At 41.5% G+C, this 27,894-nt stretch overlaps 1 protein-coding gene across 5 annotated transcripts in view; it reads right to left on the bottom strand.

The window, feature by feature from the left end:
• Positions 1-24,151, bottom strand: part of ARFGEF3 (ARFGEF family member 3) — a 101,498-nt gene extending 77,347 nt beyond the window's left edge. For 2 of the 5 annotated variants that reach the window (XM_064509044.1, XM_064509045.1), the window contains exons 1-4: positions 23,782-24,151; positions 22,715-22,766; positions 5,842-5,923; positions 2,299-2,430 (exon numbers count right to left, since the gene is read on the bottom strand). In XM_064509044.1, coding sequence (XP_064365114.1) covers positions 2,299-2,430; positions 5,842-5,923; positions 22,715-22,766; positions 23,782-23,866 — 351 coding nt within the window. In that variant the 5' untranslated portion in view covers positions 23,867-24,151. Of the gene's footprint in view, positions 1-2,298; positions 2,431-5,841; positions 5,924-22,714; positions 22,767-23,781 lie in introns of those variants that run through there. The other 3 variants (XM_026120707.2, XM_064509046.1, XM_064509047.1) reach the window with 3 other exon arrangements.
• Positions 24,152-27,894: the final 3,743 nt, after the last annotated feature.

Genomic DNA, 27,894 nt, shown 5'->3' with positions numbered 1-27,894 from the left:
TTATTCTACTCCATTTCTGTCTAACATTGCCCCTTTATAATATATGACTGTTTCTGAAAGCATATTAAGCAATGCAACTAGCTGTACTCATGTTTTACTCCCTCATTACTTCTTTCAATACTAATCCCAGCTTGCAGTCACCTGAATGTAAAAAGCTTTGCAGAATGCTCCCCTCAGCTAATCAAATCTCTTCACACTCACATCTGCAATACGGGTGGATGACGAAGAACCATTAAAATAAACATTCAAACCATTTGCTTTGGATAAACTGTGAAGTGCGAATTTCTGGCAGATGCTTGTCGGGAATGACAGGAGATATTTTGGATGGGATTTTCAAAAAAGCATGCAAGTGATTTAGGAGCTTACATGCCAGCAACTCTCAGTGAAGACTGTACTCCTGCACCCTCTATTTTTCACACCTATTTTGCATAACTCAAAGCTTTTGTGGAACCTTTGATAACTGCATTTCTAACACCTGGGAGATTGGTGCAATCGTGCAGCAGTACCACTGCTGACCCAGTTTCACACAAATTTGCTAACACTCAGGAATGTCTAATATCTGTACTGGATAAAGATGTATTTAACCTCCTCCGGATGGAATAACCCAATCTAGTTCACAATCATATGCTGCCTTGAGGCCACGCTTTCGCAGATACAGGGAAGTGAATGCATTGCTGAACTGTTCGAAATCCCCCCAGAGGCTTTACCACCACGCAGCCAGACCTAAGTTATCTGCAGCATTTTCAGGTGTTGCAATTCCATCTGTAACCTTCAGGTTACAATATAAAAAGATCCCTGCTTGAATGGGTTTTTAGGAAAGGCTCAGATTTAATGCCTCTTGAGTTTTAACTGCCTTGTTTATGATGCGTTTTGTTCCTCTGACCAGCTTCAAATATTCAAATCAAAACAGAAGTTTTGCACGTTCTCAGAATGTAAAGATAAAGCCCGATTTCTATCCTACACACAATTTTGCCGTTCTTTTAACCAGAACCTTAAAAAAAGCATTTCTACATCAAAGTTTCACTCAGTGCATCGATGACAAGAATGCTCCCCTTTACATTTTGCCCTAAATTGGAGTTGAACTGAACATGTTAAAAAAAAAAAAATCTAGTATGAGTCAAATTTTAGTTTTTGGTTTCAGTTTTAAGCTTTTTTATTTCTTACATATCAAAACAACTCAAGATAAGATATTCACTGATAATTCTGGTGAAACATAGCATTCATTTTCTTCTTGGACAGTGTCAGGGACAATTTGTTACAAACACATGTCACAGTTTTCAAAGAAACCTGGCACGTGCAGATTCTGGATCTGGAATGCTTGGGAGGCTGAAAAAGACTAGCAAAGAATTCCTCTGTACCAAGAGAGCCTGCTTGTTTAGCAGTGCTCATTTTTAGCTCTGCACCTGTCTTCTCTCACTGCTCAGAGAAGAGGCAGGAAAGAAGCATGCTGGGTTGATGCTGCAGATCTGTGTTGCCAGTAACACCTGTACAGGGGCAAAGGCCTGCTCCCATAAATTGGGGATGAGTTCACACAGAAATACTCATCCCTTCTGCCTTGCTGTGCTCAATCAGCAGCAGGGCAAAGAGGTTTTTGGGTTTTTTTTTTTTGGGGGGGGGGGGGGGGGGGGAAAGGGGCTTTGAGACAAAGAAGTCAGGAAAGGAAACTATTTACACCTCTGACCAGTACAGAGCAGTTTCAGAGTGGGCAACATATATTCATCAAGACAAGGATGCCAGGCACAAGAAAGGAGCAAAATTCCTGATCTATGCAGTTAGAAGCAAAGGACATTCAAGTAAGTAGGCCCAAACACATAATACTAGGTATAGTGAACACGGAGAAAAGACTACCAGGTTTGTTTCCAATGAGTTTCCACCAGCACAACACACCCTCAAGTACAAAGTTTACACACAAACATCTATGTGCACACTTAGGCACACATAATTCAAGATTGTATAACCTAACTCATGAGCGCTCATGCTCAATACCAAACACAAATTTCCCAACCTACAAGTTACTCATCTGTGTACTCCAGTGGAGTGAATGGTTTGTCCTATTTCAATTTGCTAGAACTGGGACCACCAGAGTACTGACCCTCTATATAAACTATCTCCTATTTAACCTGCGGAAATACAAGCCAAGTAGCAAAGAAAACAATTGACATCTGCCAACAGGAAGGAGAGAATCAAATATTGTCCTAAGCTGAAGATCTCTAAGGCAACAGCTAATCTGTTTGCAAAACCCCAGCTATTCAGTCAAGCAACCTCTGTTGCAAGCACTGACATGCGCAAAACACTAACCTTCATCACTTCAACCTGCAGGTCTTCGTTGAGCGAAGGAGTCACTTTGACGGCATTCAGCATCTGATTTAGCAACTGCTTCTCATCGGAGTCTGTTTCCACGGATACAAACCTCTCATCAGACAGCAGCTTCTGCAGAGACAATGGAAATGGACAGGCTGAAATAAAACTGCCTCTGCCTAACTCTGCTGTAAAATACCATACCGAAAGCTATTAGTATTTGGTAGCACACTGGCTAGGAGCTGTGTAGGAATTTCAGAGTGATCCAGTAATATAAAATAAGAAATTGTAGCAAAAAATGGGGAATTCATGCCCTGATAAAGAGATGGATAGAATTTTCTGAATCATCTGCCATTCTGGCATTCTCTTTTCCTATCCCAATCTCTCATTTATTCCAGCATCCAGAAGAAAGCAGTCTCTGGAAACTGATGTGAGAGACTGCAAACTACTACAAACAACAGCCTTAGCAAAACCTCTCATTATTTTAGAGGTGTGTGTCGGGGGGAAATCCCAAAACCTCAGGCTACGGTCCTGACCTCAAGCTAGTGCTAGCAGATACCCTGCCTGGCAGGTATCTGGAGGTGGTATTTTTGACCACTGGCAGGATGCAGTCTTGTGCCACTCAGAAGCTGACTAATCATGGGTGTCATCAAGTCCTCAGAAGGACAAGTACTGTTAATGAGTGACTGACATGAAGACCACAAACATATCTGGGAGGGTATCCAAGGGTGGGCTTAATACAGACTGAACTTAGACTGAATTTTTTAGACTGATTAGATTCCCTTTGCCTGGAAAAAGCCAATATCACGTACATCCCTCAACAAGCAGAGGTAGGTTAGACTGAAGATTAACGTGAAAAATTGGCATGAAAGCATTAGTTGAATCTAAGAGACTGTCACTAGGTTTTTATTGGAGTCTATCTTCACTATTGAATACATAACTAGTGGACAGCATCTCTTCTTACCACAAGTCACCATATCATGTTCTCACCTCCAGGTAGCATTTCAAGATTCCAGTTATTTTTCCACACTTCTCCCACAAAGAACAACACATTTCTAAAAAAAACTTCCTCTAACATTCTAGCCTTGATTTATTTACAGCCAGTTCATACTCAAACACTTTCACCAATTATCATCTACCAATACAAAACACTACTTACTACTTTTCCTAAGATTTTCATCCACAGTTTACCTGCAAGTTTTTTTTCCCCCCAAAGAATAGTCAGGCTTCTTGCTTTTATTCACTGAGCTGAACAAGCCATGCTCTATTAGTGTTCTCTGGCAAGGCAGACACTCTGTCTCAAACACCTTAATAGTTCTTTTCCACACTATTTTCAGTGTGCAGTTATAGAGAATAAAGAATTAAATCAGAATCATGTATAGATAACACTCTCACAGGGCCATGCCCACTGGCACTATCTCCTCATGGTTCCACAGCCACATTAATGGCTTCATGGCTGCATGTTATTAGTGGCAGTCATCCTGCAGTAGATATACCCACCTAAGTCTTCTTCCAGCTCCAGCCATCTTAGAAACTACCACCATAGAGCAAAATCATCTCATCTTAGTTCCCAGGAACATGACTTTGCCCTTTCCCAGTTTTATCACTCCAGGCTTTGAGCAGTCCACTTCACCCTGCACATTCTGCAACATTTTTGTACTGATGCTGCTTCGCAACTTTCAGCCTGTGGCACATTTCATTGGCTGGTTCTTACTTCATTTTTTCTTAAGTTTTAAAGAATTTCTCACATAGCATTATCTGAAGGGTTTTAGCAGTGTCCAGCCTGATGACATTTAACTCACTTTACATGGAAAATGTGTTATTCTATATAAAAGAGAATCTCTTTCGTCTGGTATGACCTACTTTTGGTAAATCCAAGTTATATTTCATCTCACTTTTGTCTTTTATTCTATTTTTAACCTGTTCCCATAGAAAAAGAAATAAGCAACTGATGCTTCCCCCTCCCCCCCCCCTTTTTTTTAATTCTTCATAAAACCTCACAGATCATAAATGTAGATGAAGGACTACTGTTGCCTTGTTTTCTTTTCCATGCTTCTAGATAGCAGGTAATGCATTATTTAAGGTACCATGCTGCAAGTCTGCAACTCTGCAATTCCAGTTCTTACAAAACTCAAGCATACACGTAGCAAATTAGAAGAGTAAAAAGGTAGTAAATTTTATCTTGACTGAGTGTTCCCAAGGAAGTCACGCTACAGTGGACAGTGGTTGACTCAAAATTCTTCCACTACACTTGGCTGATCATCAATCTATAATATTGTTCTGTTGTTCTTGCATTGGTGCAAGAGCAGACATATGTTTCAAGTCTCACTGGTCTGCTGTTACTTTTACTTAAACAAACAAAGACAAACCAAAAAACCACACACCCCACATCACACTCTTCAAATCAGCTTCTAGCTCTAAAATGCAGAAAAAGTGAGCTCTGGTCTAATGACCAAGGAAGTAGGAAATATCAATTCTTTTGCTCAAGATTTCCATCCAACTTACTCCCTGTGCCGAGGCCACTACGACTCACATATTTGAAACACAATGCCCTGACTTCATTGCTGTTCTAGGACAGAAGCCCTCCGAAGCTACATTTTTTCCCCTAGCTAGTCTCCTACAACTGCCGCTCTCCCATACAGTGCCCCAATACAGGGCACTCTTTCTAACCAAATGCCTGACATCTCATGTGCTGAGTTAAGTGAACTTAAATGATCCACTTAGGGCCTTAGGTTCCCAAAACACCTCATACTTGCCCTTTGAGGGAGACATTTCTTTCTAGAAAAGAGAAAATGCCAAAAATTTTTGGAAAAAAGTTTTTCTCTGTGGCATGCAACATACACACCAGCAGCATACCGTCTTGTTTATAACTAACATCCCCCGGTGACAGGTATTTACTGATACATACTCATTTGCCCCATTAAAGAAAGGTAAACATTTTTTGTTTTTCTGGTGTCAAGCAAAAGAGTGCCTTTTCTTCACTGTGTTGCACTGCTGCTTTCTTTTGGAATTTCACAAGCTTTCTAATCAGATGGTGCACCTATTCTTTTCTGTATGCAAAAAACCCTGGAAAGTACCCACACGTGCAGAACGCAGCTCTCAGATCCTCTATTAACCATCTTCCAAGCACTGCAGCCGTCCCATCTAATCAAAGAATTCGTCAAGACTTCACCAAGTTTAGTTTCTAGAAAGTTTAGCAGTGGCAAGGCTTACTCAGAGAGATATATTCCCCCCATCATGAGCACATGGCCACATGAGGAAGAGCACCTCTCCACCTCCACCACAATATGCAAAGCCAGGAACTACACCTGTTTACAGAACATTTTTAGCTTCTACAGACTCACCAGCCTTTACTTGTATTCCAACTCCTGAACAATACCGCAGAAACACGAACACTATTGTTACATCCACCAGTGAGGGCCAGAGGCTTTTTCTGCAGTATTTTTCAGAAGAAAAGCTAGATTTCCTTGACATGTCAAAGGTACGAGAGCTTTCTGCCATGCCACCTGCTACCTACTAACATATCCCACTCTCAAACCATACCTGCATCCCCGCTAGAGCCTGCTGGGCCAGCTTCACGCTCTTCGATTCCAGAGCCAGTTGGAGAGGAAGGAGACACTTCTCCCTGAAGAAAGATGGGAAAGAGGAAAAAAAACGAGAGAGAGAGACAGAGAGAGAGAAAAATGGCACTAAAAATCGGCATTCACAGAAATAGAGTTCCAGAAAGGCTGTTTCACTTTCAGCAAGATCATGCTTGCATACTGTAATCAAGGAAAATTTGACAACTCTAAATGCACTTTTCCCCTCTTAAGAAAGCTGGTATAATTCTTCACATTTTATTTTTTAAGAATGGTCTTTTAATTGAGGAAGATTTTCACAAAATACTTGTCCAACTGTTAGCTCTCTGTGTGTGCACGAATGCGTGCAGCATAATGACAGGATCTGCAGATCACTAGTTGTCCTTCAACTCAGTCTTGTAAGCACTATACTTAGTTCATTTGTCTTCTGTTTATATTCAGGGTGCCAGAAGAGTGGTTACAAATTCCACTTTCTGTTGGCCAAGTTTTGCTCTACGGCCTCTTCTACAATATAGTCTGTCTTCTCATGTGAGCTCCCCCAGTTATAAATGGTGTAGACAAAGGCAAATGTACGCTAATTGATATGGCTTATTGCTGAATTAGCATGTCCTACACTACGATTAAGTTGTACTTTGATCACAAAATAACCTAAGTTTTGCATATTAAAATAAATAACTGATTAGAATAGTATTTTAGATGCTTTAGACTCAGTGCTCAGACCCAGAATTTTTTTATTTGTTGACTGAACCAAACAATGCCTGGATCTGTGTGACCTCTCATTACTCCTTCCTCCTTATCAGAGAAGGGCTGCAGCATCCAGAGAACACCTGGCAACAAGACGACCTTTAAGCCAATCTTGCTAGTTGGCAGGACACTCCTTCCTGAGCAGAGATACTCAGCCCAGGTCCAATTGGGGTCTGCTGGGGGGTCATCTATGCATACTACCTCTGCTGTGTTTCCAGCATCTGCTAGATTTGCTCAGTATCAGGTAAGTTATGAGATTAGCACATCCATTTATACTAAAACAGTAAACAGTAAGAGTATTGATTAGAGTCAGAACCAAATTACATAAATAGCATAAGACAGCATCAGGTATTGCGAGATGGATCAAGTTTTCTTGTTAGTTGTCACTGAGACGCAAATGGCTATAACAGCCGAGAATATAGCTTAGCTAGCAGGATTCCATGTGAATGTTACTTCAAAGTAGTAGCTTTGTTAATACTTTAGGCAGTAAATAACTTTGCTAGTATGTTAGATAGTAACTAAAATGTTTCTCCCTAGAATTATTTTAGGGACAGAAACTTCCATCACACCTCCTACCTGTGCTCACAGCAACAACCTTCTCCATCATTTTCCTCTCCATCTCCCCTTTTCTGTCCCTTCCAGACAGACTCTGCCCTAATCCTCCTATCTGACTTTATACAAGACTTCTTCCTGGTTCTGTCATTCAAAAGGTGTGAACCTTTTGCATTCATACATACAATAAACACAAGTGATAAACCAACATCATCCCAGTACTTTTGCCTTCTGAAACCCAATAGAGTTCAGTTTTGTGGCCTGTCAGGGCTGACAATCTTACTGCATGTCTCTATTTAAGCTAAAAGGAACAAGCAAAGCGGTCTTCCCGCTGGTTATACAGTTTCCAAGACATTTGCAATATTTTATTAGGTCACCTATCATAACAGGCATTCACTTGTACAAACAGAGTCCATTTTCTATTTGTAAAGACATCCTTCCTGAAGTCAAACCATTATATGCCAGACCTTAAGAGTCTTAGCTCTCCAAATGTCTGGACAGCACCACCAGGAATCACCTGCATGAATTCCCTCCCCATAGGAACCAGGGCATGGGAGGTAAAAATGAACAGAAGACAACTAGTTGAGTCTTTTCTTACCCAATCAGAAAAGAAAAAGCACTGACACGTTCCATTTGGACTAATTTTCTTTGTTAAGTCTCAAAGCATTCAAACAAACAAACACCCAAACCCCTTTCTTTTCAAAGCAGTCAAAAATGTTTAAAATTCTAAAAATATTGAAATGAATCCTCTTTTGATATTACTTCTGTGAGCTGAATTTGATCTGAGTTCACTTAGTTCTGGTTGACCCAACGACAAATTGTTTATTTACTGAAATGTATATGAAAAAAATTTAAGTTCTGACTAGCTCTGCCACATGCTTAATTTTGAAGGCTTAAGTTTAGGTTCTGACGCAAATGAAAGCAAGGGCAGTAGACCAGCCTGCTCCTCTCACAAATCCTCCCTTCATAACCAGCTGAGGAGAAGCCCTACCTTGGAACAGTAGTGGCTACTGCAGTTTGTGGTTCAGACCTATTGCCAAAGCTACATGAAGTCATGCTTTCCCACAGGTTGCCCATAATCTGATGGCCTCCTTCCATAATTGGCAGTCTATAACCTGAATTTTCTTTTTAAAAAGATAAAGCTGAGATTACCAAACCAGTTACAATGGTCATCACAACTCTGTGGAACCCAGTCAGCAGATCCTACTTGCAAAGGGGACTCAATGTGCACTCTGAAAAATCAACTCTTTTTCAGGTGTGCTCAGTTGGTATTCCTTCCTCTCCACCACCCCTCCCTAACAGGGCACACAAACCACAAGCTATCCTGAAGGGGCACACAACTGATAAATGCTCTTCAAAATGCAACTCCTTTCTTTAATGACAAATTAAGAACTTTAAAGTCACAAGCATAGCATGAAGCAATCTAGTAAGCATCTATATCTAGTAAGCTTCTGTACTTGGCAAAGATCCCTTGAGAATCTGCAGGTTTTTCATATTTGTACCTTCTTTCCAAGTTATGGGAATTTGTAAAAGGCCATTTGATTTTAAAGCGCAAGCAACTTTTTTTTAGAAATTTTGAATTATATTTTTAAAGAAACCTGAAGCAGAGTAAATGTGTTTCTCAGAATAGGTTTCTAACTAAAAGCTAACCATCTGCTTCATTTAGGATATTCTGAGAAAGAGGCAGGCACAAAGCCCATTTTTTTCAGAAACTCCTTTCTTGAATGTTTCTGGCACAGATTCAGCTAGAAAGACTCCTTTAAAAGCTGTGAGTTTAGTATCCTAAACAGCTTGAACTACAGAACATCTGGGAAATACTTCCTCAGAGTGCTCTATCATCCTTATCTACAAAAACTGCCAAAATATTTATGTCCATGTTCAGACAATAAGCCTATAGCCAGTACAGAACTGGCCACCTTCTATGTATCTACTGCCAGCTTTGCTCACACTTGGAACGTGCATATTATGCAGGTAAATTGTGACAGAACATTGTATAAGTTTAGGGAAGTGGCAGAGCAATACATCTCTAACACACAAAGTGCCTTTAAGTGCTAACTTTTACATTGAGACTTGGACATACTCTCGTTAAAAAGAAAAAAAAAGAAAAAAAAAATCACAATCACTCTCTGTGGGTGAACTCAGTGTTTGAAACTAAGAGACCAACCAATGCCAAAGCAAGGCCCCTGTGCATTAACTGGTACTCAAACAGCCACAAACATGGGGAGGAGAAGTAGGAACGTGTCACAGTAGTGACAGTCCTAACTCCTACAGTACTAGCTGCAGGTATGCTAAAAAGCCCCAGTTATTTAGACCTGCACCTCTTCAGGGCAGAAAACCCTGTTTCCTTTAGATTTTCCACTGTTCACTGCAACAACGCATAAAAGATCTGAGGCATCACTAACACAGTAGACTTATTCTTGTATTAAAATGGACAGAGTTTGGGAGGAGTATGGAAAGGGAAGGCAGCCATAAGTCACTGGAGTGCATCCAGTTCAGATTCATTTTAATGAAGACAGGTGGGAGTTCCCATAGCTTCCGTGTAGCATGCACATCAGCATGTTGCCTGCCATCTGTAGTCACATACTGTAATCAGCAGAGAAGAATTAGAACTCTTTCTCGAGATATCTCCCCAAATGAAGAGCAAAAATGACAAACAGGAGGATGGAAATTAGAACAAATTCAATTAGCTGAACTTCCCATCCTTGCTAAAAATGTTTAACTGAAAATCTAATAAAGGTTGCTGCAGCCTCTGTTCCCACTGTATTCTCTGAGAAAATGAATTGCCATGGTGTCATTTCCTGTTCTTCTTACACACACAGTCAATTAAATCTTTATCATCTCCGTGCTACAGCTATAAAGCACCTGCAGAGATACCTCACAATGTTTGATTAGCTTGAGTTTCTTCCACACTTCAGTTCAGACCTGCCATGTAAACGTATCATCTACTAGTATGAGTACACAGAAAGGCAAGGCAGACAATCCTTAGGCAGTAACAGAGACCAGTAACAGAGCTTGGCTATAGTGTTCTTTCCCTGACAGAGAAAGAGAAGATAGGCTCACTCCGTATTTGCTGCTGTTGTGGGAGATATAAGGTCACCTGCGCAAAGGTGAGAGTCTCTGTGATGAGTCTCTCTGCAAAACAAGGGTTTGGAAGAATGGTGTTACAACACAGAACACAGGAAGTATTTGCAGAGACACAGATCAGCTTTCCTAATCACAGTGTTCCTATTCAAATCTGGTATAACACTACTGCACTGAACAAATGAGCATAACATGCTGGCAGCCTCATTCCTTCAAAACGAAAAATGCAAACCACCCTCCTTCTCACACTCTGAACAGTGAAGACCAATTAAAAAAATAACAGTTAAAAATATATACACATATACACACACATATATATAGATACATACGGTCACTAAAAACCAGCAGCCATTTACACCCACAGGAACCCTTTATCAGAGAAAAGAGCATCTGATAAGTGTGGACCTTGTTATGTGCAAAACAGAGTAAGCAGAGAAAGCCAAGGACGACGACTCAGTCCTGTTCCTACTGAGGCCATCTGGAGTTTTGTCACTAGACCTCCATGGTATCTGGAATGAATCACAAGCAACTTTCCCTGGGTCAAGGAGAAAGGCCAGTGTTGGAACCAAGGGCATAATTCAGGATCAATATTTTCAGGAGCACAGGTTGCCCTGACTGAGCTACCCCACTTGACCATTTTCAGCTTTGCCAACTGCAGAACAAGTCATGAGAATGTAAATAGCTTTTATATTCAGCACACTGGGTTACAACGACCTTTCTAATAGTCTGTGTTTGCCACGGCTCATCAACCTACCTCTTTCCCTGCAGGTCTGTCACAAAGGATGCTATGACAGGCCAGTTAAAACAGACTGCCAGAAAGGTCAGAACAAGACAGATGACTATTGTAAGTGAGAGATGATAAAAACCTTTCTATCCTCACTGTAGTGGAAAAAGCCTGTAGTGAGAAGAGAATAATGGCTCATTAATTCAATCTCGTGATGAAAATTGTAATGAAGATAGGAAACGGCAGTCTTAATTCTCTCTTGTTAGTGCCTAGAACACCATCTCATTGCCCACCTTCAGCTCCACCATACTGACAAGGGAAAGGGGCACTATAAACAAAGTACTTGTCACTGCCATAAAAGTCACTGCAATTTCCCTTCATGCAAATGGTGATAACTGAATTAGTTTTCAGAAACTAGATTAAAAAGATATTAAAAATAAGGCATCTCTCTGCATTACCTTCCCCCTGAAAATTACACAGAAGCAAGATTCTGAATCTTGGGGCTTTATCAGCATACAATTTGCATTCCATAGCATAATCCACAGCCTGGTCAAAGAACGGATAAGAATTTGATTCACAACTATTGCCATTTTCTGATAAGCTGTTTGTTAGATAGGAAAACAGTCAAAGACAGAGTCTGACATTTTTCAGCCAGAATAACACTGACAGTTGTGCAGAGCTTCTCAGCCTTGGCTGTTTAAAAGGAACAAACTACCGAGCATGTAACTCCATTAGCTTCACTTATTCAAGCAGAAAATTTGGCCAACCATGAGAAAACAGATACTAAAGATGAACTCTCAAAATTCTGGATATACTCCCAGCTGCTACCATTAAATAAACTCAACAGTAGCTAACACTGTTCCTACCCAAAAAGGAAGATTTAATCTGTGTAAAACAAATTCTGACAGTGTAAATATGAACACATGTGCATATAATAGCAGAAATATCCATAACACTTCTTTTCCTATGTTAGCTTAGAAAACACAGCCTTTTTCAAGCAACAACCCTTCAAGAAGAAAGGAGATTTTTAATCTTTGTTCACATTCTAGATAAGTGATTAATTTTGGTTAGAGCTTAAATATGCATCTCCCGCTTATCAAGGGCGTTACAGTCTAGCTCAGATGGAAGTTTGGAGCTTGCAGCATAAGAATATAAGGCAAGTTCTGAAGCCTCTGCAAGGCAGAAAGTCAGACCAGAGGACTACAACAGATTCCCCCTCCCCTAAAATTTCTATCTCCATGCAAATAAGAGTTTGCCCATAATATGTACAGAACTCTTAGAGCAACAGGACAAGAGACAAGAGCTGAAGCCTTCCAGTGAAACCTATCTTTTTAAGGAAAAGAGTTTACAATGCATTATCTTTATGCTGCTATATCTTCGCATGATGATCATGAGACAACCTCAGTGCTACAGCACAAGAAATAATGGCCAAACACCCTACATTGCAGCTTACAGCTTCTTAAAAAAGCACCAGTTGCAGCCCTGCTGTTGTACTGAACTTCATATAAATTCTGACTAGCTTGACCAGGGCCAGGATTTTGCCCCAGGTACTCACACAAGTGTACCTTGGGAGTGCATCACTTGGGAGCATGCCAAGAGAAACGCCTCTCACACAACCAGTTGTAGTTCTGCTTCTACTAAAAGGTTAGTGATTTTTGGCTGAAGCAGTTTCATTTTTCTTCCTTATCACTTGCAGTTTCTTCTCTTTTTATCTCATTTCTTTCCACCTCATACACTACAAAATTCTCTTTACTTTTATCCACTTACTAGATATGTAAAGGGTCCTTTCATCTGACAAGATGTTTAACGCTCCTTTTCTTTCCATGTCTGATTTTCTCTCACCTCTGCTGCTGATGTCAGCTCTCCCCTGGAGTCCTCTGTCTCTCTCTCTCCTCCAGCTCAGTATTTCATTTTTCCTTCCTCCCTGCTTCATGTATCTCCTCTTCTCTTGAACCTTTTGCTTTACAAAAACCAAGGCACAGAGTAATCACTTCATCCAACACTAAAATGCATCTGCCTCTGGAGGAAAGCATATGACTAAAATTTCCTTATAGGAAATTTTAATGACAGTGGGGACAGAGGGAAAGGAATAACATTTAAATGTAACTTCATACAGTTTGTTAGCTAGAACTTTAACAACTATTCAACCTGAAATTTTGTTGAATGACTTGGTAATTAATGAGCAGTTGGTATTATAAAAAAGTGACAGTGGCATTTCTATTCCGTGATTTAGGTACCTTCCAAGAGAAATGGATCTGCCATAACAGCAGAACTCTATTCACAGGAAAGGCAAACGTGAACTGCTTCATCTTCCATCCAGTCCAAAGCAGCAGAGACAGAGATCATGTAGGCTGTCATAACTGAATAGCTCAGAATGGTCATTCAGCTAGAGAGTACTTCTAAGGTCATTTGTTTCACCGCCATACCTTCTAATAACATCTGGATTTCAATACAAACACAGTTTCCAGAAAGTAGCCTGATACTGTTGTCAAGATTAAAAAAAAAGGAAAAAAGAAAACACACACAACAAAACACCCAAACACGCACACACACAGCCCCCAGAACAAAAGCACACTATGTACCTTTGCTTGAGAGGAGAGGAAAAGAGATAACAAAAAGCTACTAAACAGTATTAAAGTGGACAAGGCCAAAAAAAAAAAAAAAAAAATCAGGATGTTTTCAGTCTCCAAAGCTTTCATGCAAATCTCTTTGTGATACATAACCATCACCCTCCCTAAAATGTCCACCCCACTATTTGTTCTCTAAGCACAAGGTATGACAGCCTCTTGATAACTCTGCTCTTAAAAGAATTTGATAACACATGTAAACCTCAGAAGGTCTTCATTATAAAGCAACCTGTATCCTTTGATCTTTTGGGTGACTTCATTGCTTATCATTTGCAACTATTCAATGGCCCCAGTGATTCAAAAAAACAAAAACAAAAAGCAGAGTAGCAACATTCAAGGGATTATTTGAAGCACAGCATGAAGATGAGGTGAGGTTCAGAGTACCTATCCTCAGCATACACAACCTGGCCTTAGGTAAAGCACACACTGGACTTACTAGGCTTTCAAAGCCTACCAACTTAAGCCGTACCAATTGAGAGCACTGCTTTTAGTTAGGTCTATCCCATGAAACCTCTCTTTTCTATGCTTGGTAATCCTAGAAGGGAAGTAGAGGATTTTCCAGTGAAACTATTTTTGTTTGAAGATTTCAGTACCCTGAAAACAACAAATAAAGCACCTTATTAGAGCTAAACTTCTGTCAGGAAAGGTTGCACAAGGCTGGGAGAAGGCAGATGGGACAGGGGTGACAGAAAAGAGACACAAATGTACTATAGCACAGACATCTCACTGATTACCTTATTTTGTCCCTTATAGCTGGATGGCCTGAAGTTATTTAGAGAACAACTTGATGAAGAAATAGGAGAGGATGAGGTATATTTCTGGTTATTACTAGCTATGCCTAAAGGTTAATGCTGCAATCTGCAATTACATTCAACTTTCAAAGCAGAGCAATCTTAAAACCTCACAGACCTATGAGATGGTTGTTAAAAATACCGCCACATTTGCAGTGCACTGTGCATTTTATACTAGCTGCTCCTTAGTATACTCAATTTCTTAAACAAACAAGCATTCAAAGAATGCAAAAACATAGCGTATTTCCTGCTGCTTTATTGCCTTTTACAAAATGTAAATAAAAATGGTAAGACAGTTGTTATTCCCACCCCTTCATTTTTTAAACAAAGAAATGTCATGACTTGCATATAGCATTACACAAAGACCACAACAGATTCGAGCAGCATTTAATAGGCAAACACTTCACACAGTCTCAGCGCCACTTTTCTTCTTCCATCCACTTGCTTCTCCACCTCCCCATATTTCATTCTCTAAGGCAATCATCAGCAGCCTCCTGACTTTCTCATTTTCTTCTCCTTTGCAGTAGTAAAAGTGCTCAGACATATAAAACAAACAAACACTCACTGCTGATACTCCATTATCATCCTCTCTGGGGGTCAATATTTCAGTTGCATTTGTAGCTACAAACTAGATGAATACTCAAAAACTATGACTGCTCTAATCTTTTATTGCTGATATTCCTAAACTGAGTGAATTACAGTCCCACTGTAAATATATCCTCATGTTACAAATCTAGAAGAGACTTCCAAAAACAGAAGGCACACACACACACACACACACAAAAAAAAGAAAAAAAAAAGCAGCAAGGGTGAATTTTAAGGCTCACTACTAAAGGAATGTTGGTAAGGACAGAAAGTTAGTTGACAAAACAGCTGGCCCTATCCCATTTAAAAACGCCACAACTAAGAATAACAGAAAGAATCTTCTTTTAGAAGTGATCCAGCTTTTCCCATGACAATACCAAGCCTTCTTTCATACCTTTGAGAGCCATAACCTGGCCTGACTGGTTTTTGGGGACTCCAAGACCAAGAAGTCTTTGACATTTCTATAATCCTATGTAGACAGTATGAACTCAGATATGCACACTGCTGGGTGACCCTATATACCCCTTCCCTACATCAACTTTTGTGATCCCAGAACAGATGCAGAGTCCTGCTTAGAAAGAGAAATACCTGTCCTTCAGATAACAAATAGGGCCAGTTACATATCTCAGATAAAACACACAGATCCAAACAGTACATCAGACAAGGCTGTACTGCCTTGCTCGCCACCGATTGCCCTCCTCCCGTGCCAAACATTAGAATTAGGGATGCAACATTTTAATCAAGACCAGGGCAGCTGCCATTCAAATACACCAAAAGGGCCACATAAATGTCCCTGAAAGCCTGGATTCAGCCTGTACACTGACAACATAGGGCATGCTCAACGGCAATTCCACGCTGCCACTAAAATCTCAGCACTGCCAGATGCCTCCCAGGCAACTCATCAATCACTTGCTTTAATGCCAGAGACTGACTGGGTAATGGTTGAGCAGCATGAGTCACATATCCAGCCGTCAAGTTCAGGAGGAAAGCACAAGAGCACTTAATAGCAGGTGGCTGTGGCAGCATGAGCAGGAAGTGAACTGTTTTAATAGTATGTTTGCAAAGTGTGGAAGAGAGAGAGGGGCGTATGCTCAAAACACCTCCAAAACACTCAGATACATTCATTCCTTCTTCCCTGTTCCTTCCTTTTGGTGCAGGGGATCTGCTACATTCATAAAACACTTCTGAACAACAGAAAATTTAATCTACTTTTGTCTGTGGTTTTACAATATTCCACAGTGGCACCAGACTACAGCGGGGGAGGGAGGGGCGCAGGGCAAAAATGGGACAGCACTGGGACAAAAACTTGAGAAACAGAACTGGAAATAACCTGGTAAGTTATGCCAAACATGGTATTTTGATGAGTGTGATTTGGCATGCTCAGTTCTGCTTCTCAACAAGTGGGTGCACAGCACTATTACACAACCTCACTCCATTTCATAAAATTCATGCCTGCTCGGTTTTCACTTTCGAAGCCCTCTTCATCTTGGAAGAAGTTTCCAAAACAAGATCTACTTTAGTGTTTGTCACTACCAACCTGGCCATCCCACCTAGCAATGACGAAATCAAAATAAATAAAGAGAGAAATCTTGGAGAAAAAACCCTACAGAGCAATCAGAAGAGACTGTTGGGGAGGCAAGCTGGTAAAACAAAACCTTCCAAACAAATGGGAGGAAAAGAAAAAAGAACTTAAACGCAGATAATTTTTTCAGGTCTCTTCTTTCAATATGCCTACACAATTCCCCTTCTTCTATAGGGTAGCTTTGATGAATGGGATATGGCAAGTTTTCAAGCTTATTCCAATGACTGCTCTCCAAAGTGAGCCTTGTAAATTCTCAGAATATTGCATATGTTCAATGGACAACTAAACACAATTTGGGCTGACAACATGAAACAAAATGAGTCCGAGAAAAGTCAGCCAGGTGAACAGGGGAATAAGCACTCTATTTTCTGGAAAGGGCTTAAAAGAACTTCAGTTTTAGTTTTGCTGGGCTAATGTGAAAATATGAAGGTTCTCTTTAAATACACAGATGCGTAAACACTACAGAAGAGGAAGTTATTTCAGGTATTTTCGCAGAGAACAAATGGTATAACCTCACCATTAATACATTTAAGCGCAGAGTAATAGATTCTGACAACAGGAAAGTAAAGTTCTGGAACAACTTTTCAGAAAGGACACAGTGAAAAAACAGTGCAACTAGCTTAAGATGGATCTTGATGAGTTTATGAACTGGTTTGTATGACACAGATTCCCCATCAAGCAGGGACCTAGACTCAGTGCCTCAGAAATCCCTTCCAGGATTATGTCTTGTAATTCTTCATTACGAGCAGGTGAAATAAAATGTCCTATCACTAAAACCTTATTTTTTCTTACTTATTATCAATAACAGCCATTGCTCTGTTAATTCTACTTTGACATGCCTGGTCATCTGTTTTTACTTGTTACAATTCAAGCAGTTGCCCTCAGTGAGTTTAGGACTTCCAGGCCTCCTATTAGGAGCAGTGTATCTGTAATCTCATGATTAGAAATGGGGATTAAGACTTTTAACTTCCCAATTCTAATCCCCCAAAATACTGGCTAGTTTTGAGAAACCAATACGAAATACTACAGAAGCTTACATGCCTCTGGTAACGAACATTAGTAACTGCTGCTGACAGAAACAAGACTTGTAAATGCTCAGCACCTCTGAAAGCTACCAAAACTGACAGGTACCTTTGAAAGCTTGAGCCTATACCTCTATTTTGTTTCAAGTACTTTCTACAACTTTAAGACACAGAGATATGCAGCATACAGACATGCTGCAGAGATAAGCAAGCCTTGGGAAAGCATTTCAGGTTCTTCCTTGAAGAAGGACGGCCAGCTCCGTTAGTTATTACGCCAACACGATTCACCCATCAACATATCTCACAGCCACTACTGTAAAGTCCACAAGTGAAACTAAGATGCTGCAAACAGCAACTCATACCATTGAAAAATCTTGCCTCTGCACCATTTTCTGCACTCAGTCACATTTCTCTAGGAGTAAACAGACAACAGACACAAGCTCCACAAAACAGCTCAAAGTCAAGTCTGCAGTGATGTTTCTACTAAACCAACAGAGGGGCAAAAAAAATTATTTTACCATTCTTCTGACCAGAAGAAAACAAATGTGATGACAGAGTAGTAATAAGAGCTGGAAATTACAGGAAATGTTTCAGAACTATGAGAAAGCCCCTTTAGGATCATCAAAAGCCATTTCCCAACAACGATCAGCATGGACACAGTAAGAAATTGTGTATATAAGAGACCAGATATCAGTGAGGGCAGCAACACCAACACTCAACAGTTAAACTACCCAACAAGCCACAGACTCTCTCAGAAGTCCCAATCGACCTTCTCTTTGCAGCACAGCATCCATGCTGATTGAAAGCCACTAAGTTTTATAGAGCCTGTAAGGGCACAACTTAGTTACATAGAGCGTTCCAACAGAAACTCACACAACCAAGTCTTTTCAAGGTAGTGTATGACTGGTAAACGCTGTCTAGCTTCCGATTTTAGTCTCTAGTATATAATCCTCCTTCTCTTACTGTCTTGTATGTGTTCAGTTACACCTCACAGACTGTATTTCAACCTCCAAAACCACACTGGACAAACTGGCCAGGAATCAGCCAAAAAAAGACTGGCTCAGTGAAAAAGACTGGCATTAAATAGAACTTTTCATCTTGAAAACACTGTGGCCCAACTGAGTAGCAAACAGCAGCCAGCACAACTGCTTGCTGGCAGACTACATGAAGCTCTCTTAAGCTATTTTCCATTTGATCAGTTCACCAATCAAAACATCAGCTCATCAGTTCCTTTCACCTAATTCATTTTTTAGAAGGCATCTATCCAGTCTCCTGAAGCACTTACTATATATTTAATCTTCACAACACCTGTTCATCGGAGACGCAGACATCATCTTACTATGCTGGCAGCAATGACCCAGGTGGGTTACGTGATGTTCCTCTCTCAAGATTTCAGAGGCAGTCCATGACAAAGCCTTGAACTGACTTATGGTCATTTCCATCCTTGGTCACTTTAATCTTCTTTACTATTTAGTACCATAGCTCAATACTCTGATCACAGAGTTAAAGTACTGAAAAAACACACATACACTCCTGCCTCAAGGCAGAGCTGGCAGGAGTCTGTGAGGAAATCCGCATTTGTTACGGAGATTTGTATTTCTCTAGTAAGTGAGACATTTAAATAATGCCCCTCACTAGAGTTAATATTCAAGTTCATTAACTAGGATTTGGATAAGTCCAATTAACATCAAAGGAAGCTGAACAGCAAAATAGCCCCATTTAGTTTTCTGAAGATATACCCAACAGTTCCCTATTAAACTAATTAAAGAACAACATTACAGCCTGAATGTCCAATCACTGCTGGCCCTCGGGGCAAAAGTATCCCAGGTGCTCCCAAATGTAGTAGGCATGTGCTATCTAAACTGCTACCAGACAAATGCTGGAAATAGCTACCATACAAATGCTACAGCTGAACCCCCTAATTGCACAGGCTTCAGGAAGCCGTATCACCTTGCCTGCCATGTGTTCAGTAATAGAGGCATAATGCAAGAGAGGAAGCTATGGATAGGTCAAGAGCAAGCTAGAACATAGTAATAATCTAACCCAACAGTATAGTGTAGATAAATGTCACTGATATAATACATGCAAAAAACCCAAACAAACAAAAAAAGCCCTCAACTAGTCATAGTCTGAGGGAATAGAAAGAAATACCTCATCCTCCCTATTCTCACACCAGGACCTTAAAAGAAAGCATTATGAAGGACCTCTGCTCATCTACAACTATGGCTTCGAAAGCAGCAAGTTGCCTAAAAACAGTTTGCCAGTAAATGGCCACTAAGCAGCTGACATCTTTTCAGGAGCAGACACCATTCTTCAGTTCCAGAAGGAAAAGAAAGGCTTAAGTAAGGGCATGGCTGTCCTGTTAAATGGCACTAATGCCAGCATAACTTCCTTGTGGAAGCCAGGTGCTGCCTTTTGAAGAAACAGAAACAATACTGACATACAGGTGGGATACTTACTAGATTTGCTATTTCTGAACCGAGCCAGTATCCATCCCAACTGGATGTGACAGCTTATGAATCTCTCTGTCCCACATTCTTATGCAATATAAACATGCCCTAGATTGTGAACTTGCCAAAATAGAGAAGTACTGAAGCATTTTTCTCGTATTCAATATCTCTAAGGATGCACCAAATTTTCTTAGTGAACAAACTAGAACATTCTCCTTCCACATATAGTACTCAAAATACTCCTTTAACTGCTGCTTTTGGAGGAGACTGCACAAATATACTTTTTCCACTGAACTATTTGCCACACTGCCTTTAACACTATCAATATGTTGCCATTATAGATTTCAGATCTGAGATGGGCTAACATCACTAGAGGGAAATAAGATCCATAATTAACTTGAGTACCATGGAATATTCCAGATTATATCCCCAGGCTCTGCTACTATACACAACTATAATATAGCAGAAAGGGTGAACAGCAGCTTCAAAGTGTATCAGCAGCCAGGGGCTGATCTGTGTTAAATCAGATGATGCAATCTGCTGCTGATCAGATGAAAGCAGGAAAGGGGCGTATTCAGGATCTCTCTGTGCTGCACCTATCTCAGGCTGTTTCTGATCATTGACATCACATTGTTTCCAAGGTTATTCCTCTACAGCATCAGGAACATACTCTCACGGTGCTGCTCTTGAACAAATACCAAGCCAAGATAAGCTTTCTTCTAATTTGCACTGATACGTCGTGCAGGCAAACTCCAGCCCAAGATGTGGCCCTATGTGCAGATCTGGAGTTTGGCAGTAGTTTATTAGCAGAGAATGAAGGGTAACCTTAGAGTAAAGATGATTGGTGAAAGCAACATCTCCTACACACTGCTTGTCCGAGATTCAGCGTGGCTGTGTTTTCATCGCACCAAGGATCCCACAACAAAAGCTTTCATTCCAGCTCTCATGCACCCTTCATTTTGTAAAAACCTAGTAATATTCAGTGCATTGTTACTGACAAGTCTAACGTTACACTTTACTTCATCATAGCTGCATCTGTCAAGCTATTAGCTTTATTTCAAAAAATTAGGGTTTACAGTGGGAGAAGCCAACTCAACAAATGCAGTATTAATAACATCGGGGGAGGAAAAGAAAGAGGAGGGCATATCTTTAAAGAGACAGTATGCAAAAAGGTAGAAATGTGATAACAGCTAGTTCACTACTTCATAGGGAATGAGAATAGTGCTTAAAAGCAAACAAAGAGAGCATACACTGTATTAAAGATGAAGGCTGATAAATGGGAAGATAAAGAGTCCAGTTCTCCACAATCACAGTGCAAAGTAAGCATAATCTAATTCTAATGGAGCTATTGGGAATTACCCATGCAGCTGTTCTCAGCTGCTCAACCTGGGCTGGAAATGCATGGATCTGGGACTGATCATGTCATGCCATTCCCTATTGATATGAGGTCCCTTGTGGACTGTAACCGACAGGAGTTTAGAGCAGCAACGAAACTGCTCTTATCCTCATTTGGTGGCTGCTCTGGAGTGACTAGATCTCAGATTCCCTAGTTTTCCTTGCACAAAGCTGCACCAAACATATCCAAGAGGAGCAGTGGAGAGTAACGAGGTGGTAAAAACACTCCTGGAAAAGTATTATGGTACTACAGAAGTAGAAAAAAAAAAAAGTCGCCTCTGTCAGCAGCTAACAGCAGATATCTGAGAAGACTACAGGACATGACAAATTCATAGCAATACTCCTACAAGTTCTCTTATAGCCCCAATGACCTCTGACTCAAGAGACTTCTGAATAAGAGGTACCTTTGTGTCCAGCAGACCTCAACCAACTTCTTCCATGATTTGTTGAGTTGCTTTTTGAATCCTGGCAAACTTTTAGTACCCACAACATTCTCTAAAAAGGGAAGTCTAAGCGTTTAATATCTTAACTATAAGCTGCGTGAAGTAGTATCCTCTTGTTTTGAACTTTGCACATGCTAGTTTCTTTTGGCGTTTCCTAGTGCTTCTGTCAGAAGGGACAGTTAACAATTTTACCTACTTACTTTCTCCACAGCAATCAGAATTTCCAAAACGATATCTTAAATAGCTTTACAAATGGGGGCAGTGCCATCTTCCCTACTTTACAGATGGCCAAATGGAGGCAGGAAGAAGTAACAAGGCCTACTCGTTAATAATCCAGCAGGCTAAAGAGTCTACTACTCTATTTCCCACACAGCATTCTGGCTATATGATGATATAACCTTACAGTTTCTACAATATTTATTTCCAGTAAACAAAAAATGATCTAGATTTAAAGGTAAATATGCGCACTGAGGAGACTAAGAAGCATCATCTGTCACATCTTGAAGGCTGTAATTTAGAAAGCAAACTCTACCAGACCATAAAATAAATGTCCTTTCTAACCAAACAGCAGCATTATATTCCTGTCTACTTTTACACAGTTCTTTAGATTTCATTCACGGATGGAGACTGGGGGCACATCAGCAAATTACCCATTTACTGCCAGTATATATATATGTACGCGTGTGTGTGTGTGTATAAATATATATGTATGTACACAAAAACTATTGAAGACAAATACATTCAGCCCCTTCCTCTGTCTACCTCACTTGTAAGTCAAATTCTGAATTTGATTTTACAAATACTCACAGCTCTGCAGGACTCAAATCTTCACAGGACCTTACCTTAGCTGATATGGAGGTATCTTAGTAGCAGCATCAGGAGAATCCAAGGTTTCTGTATAATCAAAGGAAACGGTAAGACCTTTTAAGGTAACTTTGAGTTCAGCCACAGTAATACCCCTGCCTACAACCTTTGAATCAATGATCCTAAAGTTTATATCCAAGACAGCTGACAGAACAACAAGCACAACTGCTCCAAGTGTCTAAAGGTTTGCTTGAATCTATCAGGGCACTGAGTACCACCTTTTCCTCAGTGAACTCCCTCTCCCAGGTCAGTACTTCAATAGCATGCACACGTAAGACTGGAACAATACAGTGGAGATGAGCATGGCTCCTGTGCAAGGAGAGCACACGTATTTATGAAGTGATCCACAGAACACCAAACTGAAAAGCTAGAAATGTGACAGCAACAGGTATTAACTGCAACAGATTGCTGTAACCTTTTAAGAATATATATGGATTCCAAAAATTTGCAGCTGCTCAAAAAACTGAAGTAATTTTAAGTATTACAGTTATTTTGACATAAATTAAGGGTCATGGTTAGTACTACCCTAGGTAGTTTGTGCAAAAAGCATCTCAGGCCACAGCCATTCTTTGAAAAAGGGTGGACGCTGCAATTTACCTAACCTCACATTCAATGAAAACACAAACTCATTTTATCAATTATTAATTCCACTATGCAGCAAGGCTAAAAGAGCTCATAGATTCAAAAAAAGAGAAACCCCCCAAAATAGCTTTTAAAATAGACACCCCAACATAAACTGGCAGTACAGTCACGACTCGAAAACGGCACTAAATATACAGCATTGGTTTGCAGTGATTTGGCGACGCTTCGCTAGACACGTCCGCGCACAAAGTGGCAGCGCAAATGTTGGTCTCGGCAAGCCCGAGACCCGCGAGGCACCCCCTAGACCGGGGCCGGGGAGCCGCCAGCCCCGGCTGCAGCCCATGCCCGCAGCGCCCGGCGCCCCGGCGCTTCCACCGCCGCGGCGGCCCGCAAGTTTGCCGAGCTCCCTCGGCTCCTCGCCGCCTACCGCCACCCACCCAGCCAGGCACACGCCGCCCCTCACCGATGGCCCCGGTGCAACTCTCCTTGATGGCCCGGTGCTTGCTCCCCGACGCCTCCTTCTGCAGCTTTCGCAGGATTTCTTCCATCTTGCCGCCCGCCGGAGGCCCCGCCGCGGGCGCGGGCTGCGGGCGGCAGAGCGGGTTCGGGGCTGCTGCCGCCGCCGCCGAGCCTACGCGGGGACGGTGCGCAGCAGCCCGCGGCCGCCTCGCCGCCGCTGATGAATCACGCTGAGCTCCATGATGGGGACACGTCAGTTGTTGCCGCTGCTGAGTCCCTCCTCCTCCTCCTCCTCCGCGCCCACCCCGGGCAGGCCCCTGTGGCGCAGCCAGGCCTGGGGCCCCGCTGGCCCCGCCCGCCGCCGGCAGAGCGCGGACGCCGCAGCCTGCGCCTCGCCGCCGGCAGCGCGGGGAGCCCCTCAGCGGAGGCGGGGGAGCGGGGCCGGCGCCCGCCGCTGCTCCTCCGGGAGACGCCGCTGTCGGCGGCGCTGGGAGGGCCCGGCCGGTCGTCACGGCGACTGCGGCGCGGCCTGCGGGCCGGGCCGGCTGCCCCCGGAGAGCCCGGGGGGGGGGAGGGGGCCGGGGGGGGGGCAGTTGCCTGCGTTTTGGGCACAGTGGTTGCTGTTAATGGGCTTCCTGGGTTTGGTCGTGTGTATTTTCCCGTACGCGGCCTGCCGGGTGCCTCAGCCCTGCTCGCGGGGGTGGCCTGGGATGCGGGCGGGTGCCCAGCTCTCCGCGGTCACCTCCGCGTAGCCCTGGTCTCCCGGGGCTTCCCGGCGGAGTTAACTGCCGAGGGAGCAGGAGGATTCAGGCTCGCACATTGGTAGGTCCTCAGGGCTGTATCTCCCATCTGACATCAGCGGGAGATCAGCAGCTATGTACTGTGCAGGACTGAGACCTTCCCTCCCAGCTGGAATATGCTGAAGGTCAAAGCAATGTGCTCCCCTCGACCTGTGCCTTGAGAAGCATGCGTACCCCTCTGCGCACCCCCAAAAAGCCAGCCCCCAGGAGACCTAACAATCCCCCAGCTAGCTCAGGTCCTCCCCCATCTCACACCACTGAATCCTTACGCTTTCTGTCCACCGAAACTCCTGCCTTCTTCAGTTTGTTGTTTCCTTGCCTTATCACTAGGAAATGCTATTTGCCCTTTTTGTGACTCTGTCAGTTAATATTAATTGACTGTATTAATGCCGTTGTCTTGTAGAATATATGTAATCTCTGGAAAGGTAAGGGAGGCCAAACAGGATATGACCAGAAAGGCAACAGATAAGAAAGGCAGTGCAGGTAGCAGCTGGCAGTATTAGAGGTAATGTCTGCTATTGCTAATTGGAAGAGTACCAACTGTAAGGTACCAGGCAGAATATTGGCACCTAGTGAATCAGCCATAGCATTTCCCATAGGATATGGGGCTTTCAAATGCAGTCCCTTATCCAAATACTTAAAAGGGCTGATCCTGCTTGCATTTTGGAAATATAATGAATTCATAATCTATAGCTGTGTTTTAAACCTAGAATCTAAAACTCATCTCTGAAGACAACAACTCGGCATGATGCCAGAATGATCTAGTGATAGATGGGAAATGTCTAGAGTCACAATAATATGGATTAAAGCAAATGCTCTAACAGAAAGACCGTTTAGCTTCAGATTCCAGGGTATAAACCAACTTCTAAGATCCTGGAAATTCTAAAGTTTCTTGTGTCTGGTCATGTCCATCCATCTTCTTTGGAATGAACTGCCACTGGCAGTAGCTAGAAACAGTATCCTGGGCCAGGGGGTCAGTGCACTGTGATGCTGTAATTCAAAGCTCAAATTGCAGTGATGACGAATTATTCCCAACCTGTCCATTTTCTCTTTTTTCTGTGGTATACTTAGGGGAATGAACACAGGGAACAAAATCTGTCTTCTCTGGTCTTTTCATGTTTTTCCTGGGCTAAAGAGTCTTTCTTTGGTCAGACTCTACTGTGAAGGCTTCAAGGGGAAGGGAAATTAGAAGTAGCTAAGGAGTTAGTATCACAAGAGCTCCAAGTTGGCCAGAAAGTTAAACTTCAGAGGACTCGTATCCCACTTTTCTCCTTGTAATGACTGGGCATATGAGAACTCCTAAACAAGAGAGCTGCATAGCTCTCAAAGCCTGTCTTTGACTACCTTTGGGACAAGGTGAATGATGGTAAAACACTTGACCTCCTTTCTCCCAGTGAAATCTTTTAGTCTTCGTCAAAAATAAAGATCAACAGGGAACAAAAGAGTCAGCATGTCTGCCTCCCTCTAAAGATGTAGTTGCCTTTTCCATACAGTTGGGGTTTTTATGATTTTATTATTGGTGTCTTTCTCACATAGGTTTACCTCCTTCATATGATTTTTCCTACATAGATATAAATCAATATAATGAAAACATAGAGTTTATTTCTGTTCTAGGTTTCATATCCAGAGGATTCTCTTAGGCTTAATTTATGCAAAGAGAGTTAAAATCTGTAACAGCAGTATTGCTGTTAATTTCGACAACTGAATGCAAAAGTAAGGATTGTACCATCTGGCCCTGATGTATTACGAATACTAAAAATGGGCAAAACCAAACTGTCTGAAGCTGAGTCTAAAAAGAGACTGAACTGAGAACCTCTCATATTGCTGTCTAAAATGTAGGTCATTCAAAGTTACAAATGCATTATACATAATTTGCAGGGCCATATACTGCTTTGAAATCTGTTGTGGCCTTTGACTGAGAAAAATATGTCTCTTATTATGAGGAAACAAGGACATCGTGGCATCTGCAGCTGTCAGATCCTAGTCAGGCACAGTCAAGAAAAGGTCAGCAAGTCCTAACTAAATACATCTCTGCCAGCCAGGAAATGGATTTTGATTTACATATCCTGCTTGGTGTTAAGCATATAAATAAATGGGTTGAAATACTAGAAATATTTCCAGAAAAGCTGAAATTGTGTTAGGTTTCAACCTAATACGTTCTTCTTAAAATAGATTTTCATACAGTCTTTCAAATTTTAATGCATGACTCCTCTGTGACAGATGCCCAAATTTGTTAAGTATAGTGAAAAGTAAGCAGAAATACAAGGAGACAGGTTAACTGGAAGTTTATTTAGTAGTGTTGATTTGCAGGTTCAGATCTGCCAGACATATCAATTTGAAACGACTCTGCTAGCTTTAGGGGAATGTTGTCAGTTTTACAGTGCAAGTGACAGAATTCAAATCTGAGCCTTCTTTTTATGCATTCATATAATATTCACAAATAAAGATTACACATCAGAAAATTTCTCTTTTTCCTTCTCTGTACTATCCCCAGAATTCTCTGAGATATGGTTTGACTCTGCTAATCAGTGGTGCTTGTTTTGCCAATGTAAAAGACTAACTTAGAAGACTTGAAAGAGAAAATGTTGTTCTGAATTAAGAGACCAAGTTAGCTCCAGAACACACTTGGGTTCCTATTTAATATGTTTTTACTTCACAATAATAAGTGGAAACTTATTTCAAGAAAGGTAAGTCCTGAATTCGTAAAGCTCTTCCAAAGGCCATAAGGATCTATCATACCCACTGTGCTCTTGTCCAGGCAAGAGGTAAAGCATATTCGATGCTTCTAACATGAGTTAGGAGATCATCAGTTGCATATATATCTACTTTGCCATCTGACTGGACACAGGACTGAATTCCTAAATTCGACACCTTAAATCTGCAAATTAACAGTAAAGCCTCATTGTTAGCTGACCTGTGATAAGGTCACATGCTTCAAGCATTCTTCTCCAAGAGAGCACTGCTATGAACTGACCGATGAACTTGCACATTGAGTGATGCCATTTTATATTCCACTATTAGTATTAATCAACGTGAAATCAATGCTCAGATTATTATTGGCATATCCTTTCTGGAGAAATAATTAGGGGCAATATAGCATTCAGCTTCCAACTTGCTAAGAGTAGAGAGTAATTGCCTTTAAGTCATAGTCTGAAAATCCAATGCTAAGTGGATATTGAACCACACTAAAGCTCTTATTACAGCAATAGGAGTTCACTGTAATCATCTTTCTGCCAACCACACAGCTTTGTAGGGTAGAAGGAGAGCACTGATATTCAAACATATTTTCAAAGGCCTCATTTGGAAGTTGTTCTCAT

This window comes from Dromaius novaehollandiae, chromosome 3 (assembly GCF_036370855.1).
Source record: "Dromaius novaehollandiae isolate bDroNov1 chromosome 3, bDroNov1.hap1, whole genome shotgun sequence".
In the NCBI taxonomy this organism is placed as follows: domain Eukaryota; kingdom Metazoa; phylum Chordata; class Aves; order Casuariiformes; family Dromaiidae; genus Dromaius; species Dromaius novaehollandiae.
Note: the sequence above shows the minus strand (reverse complement) of the source record. Positions and strands in the feature narration are given on the sequence as shown.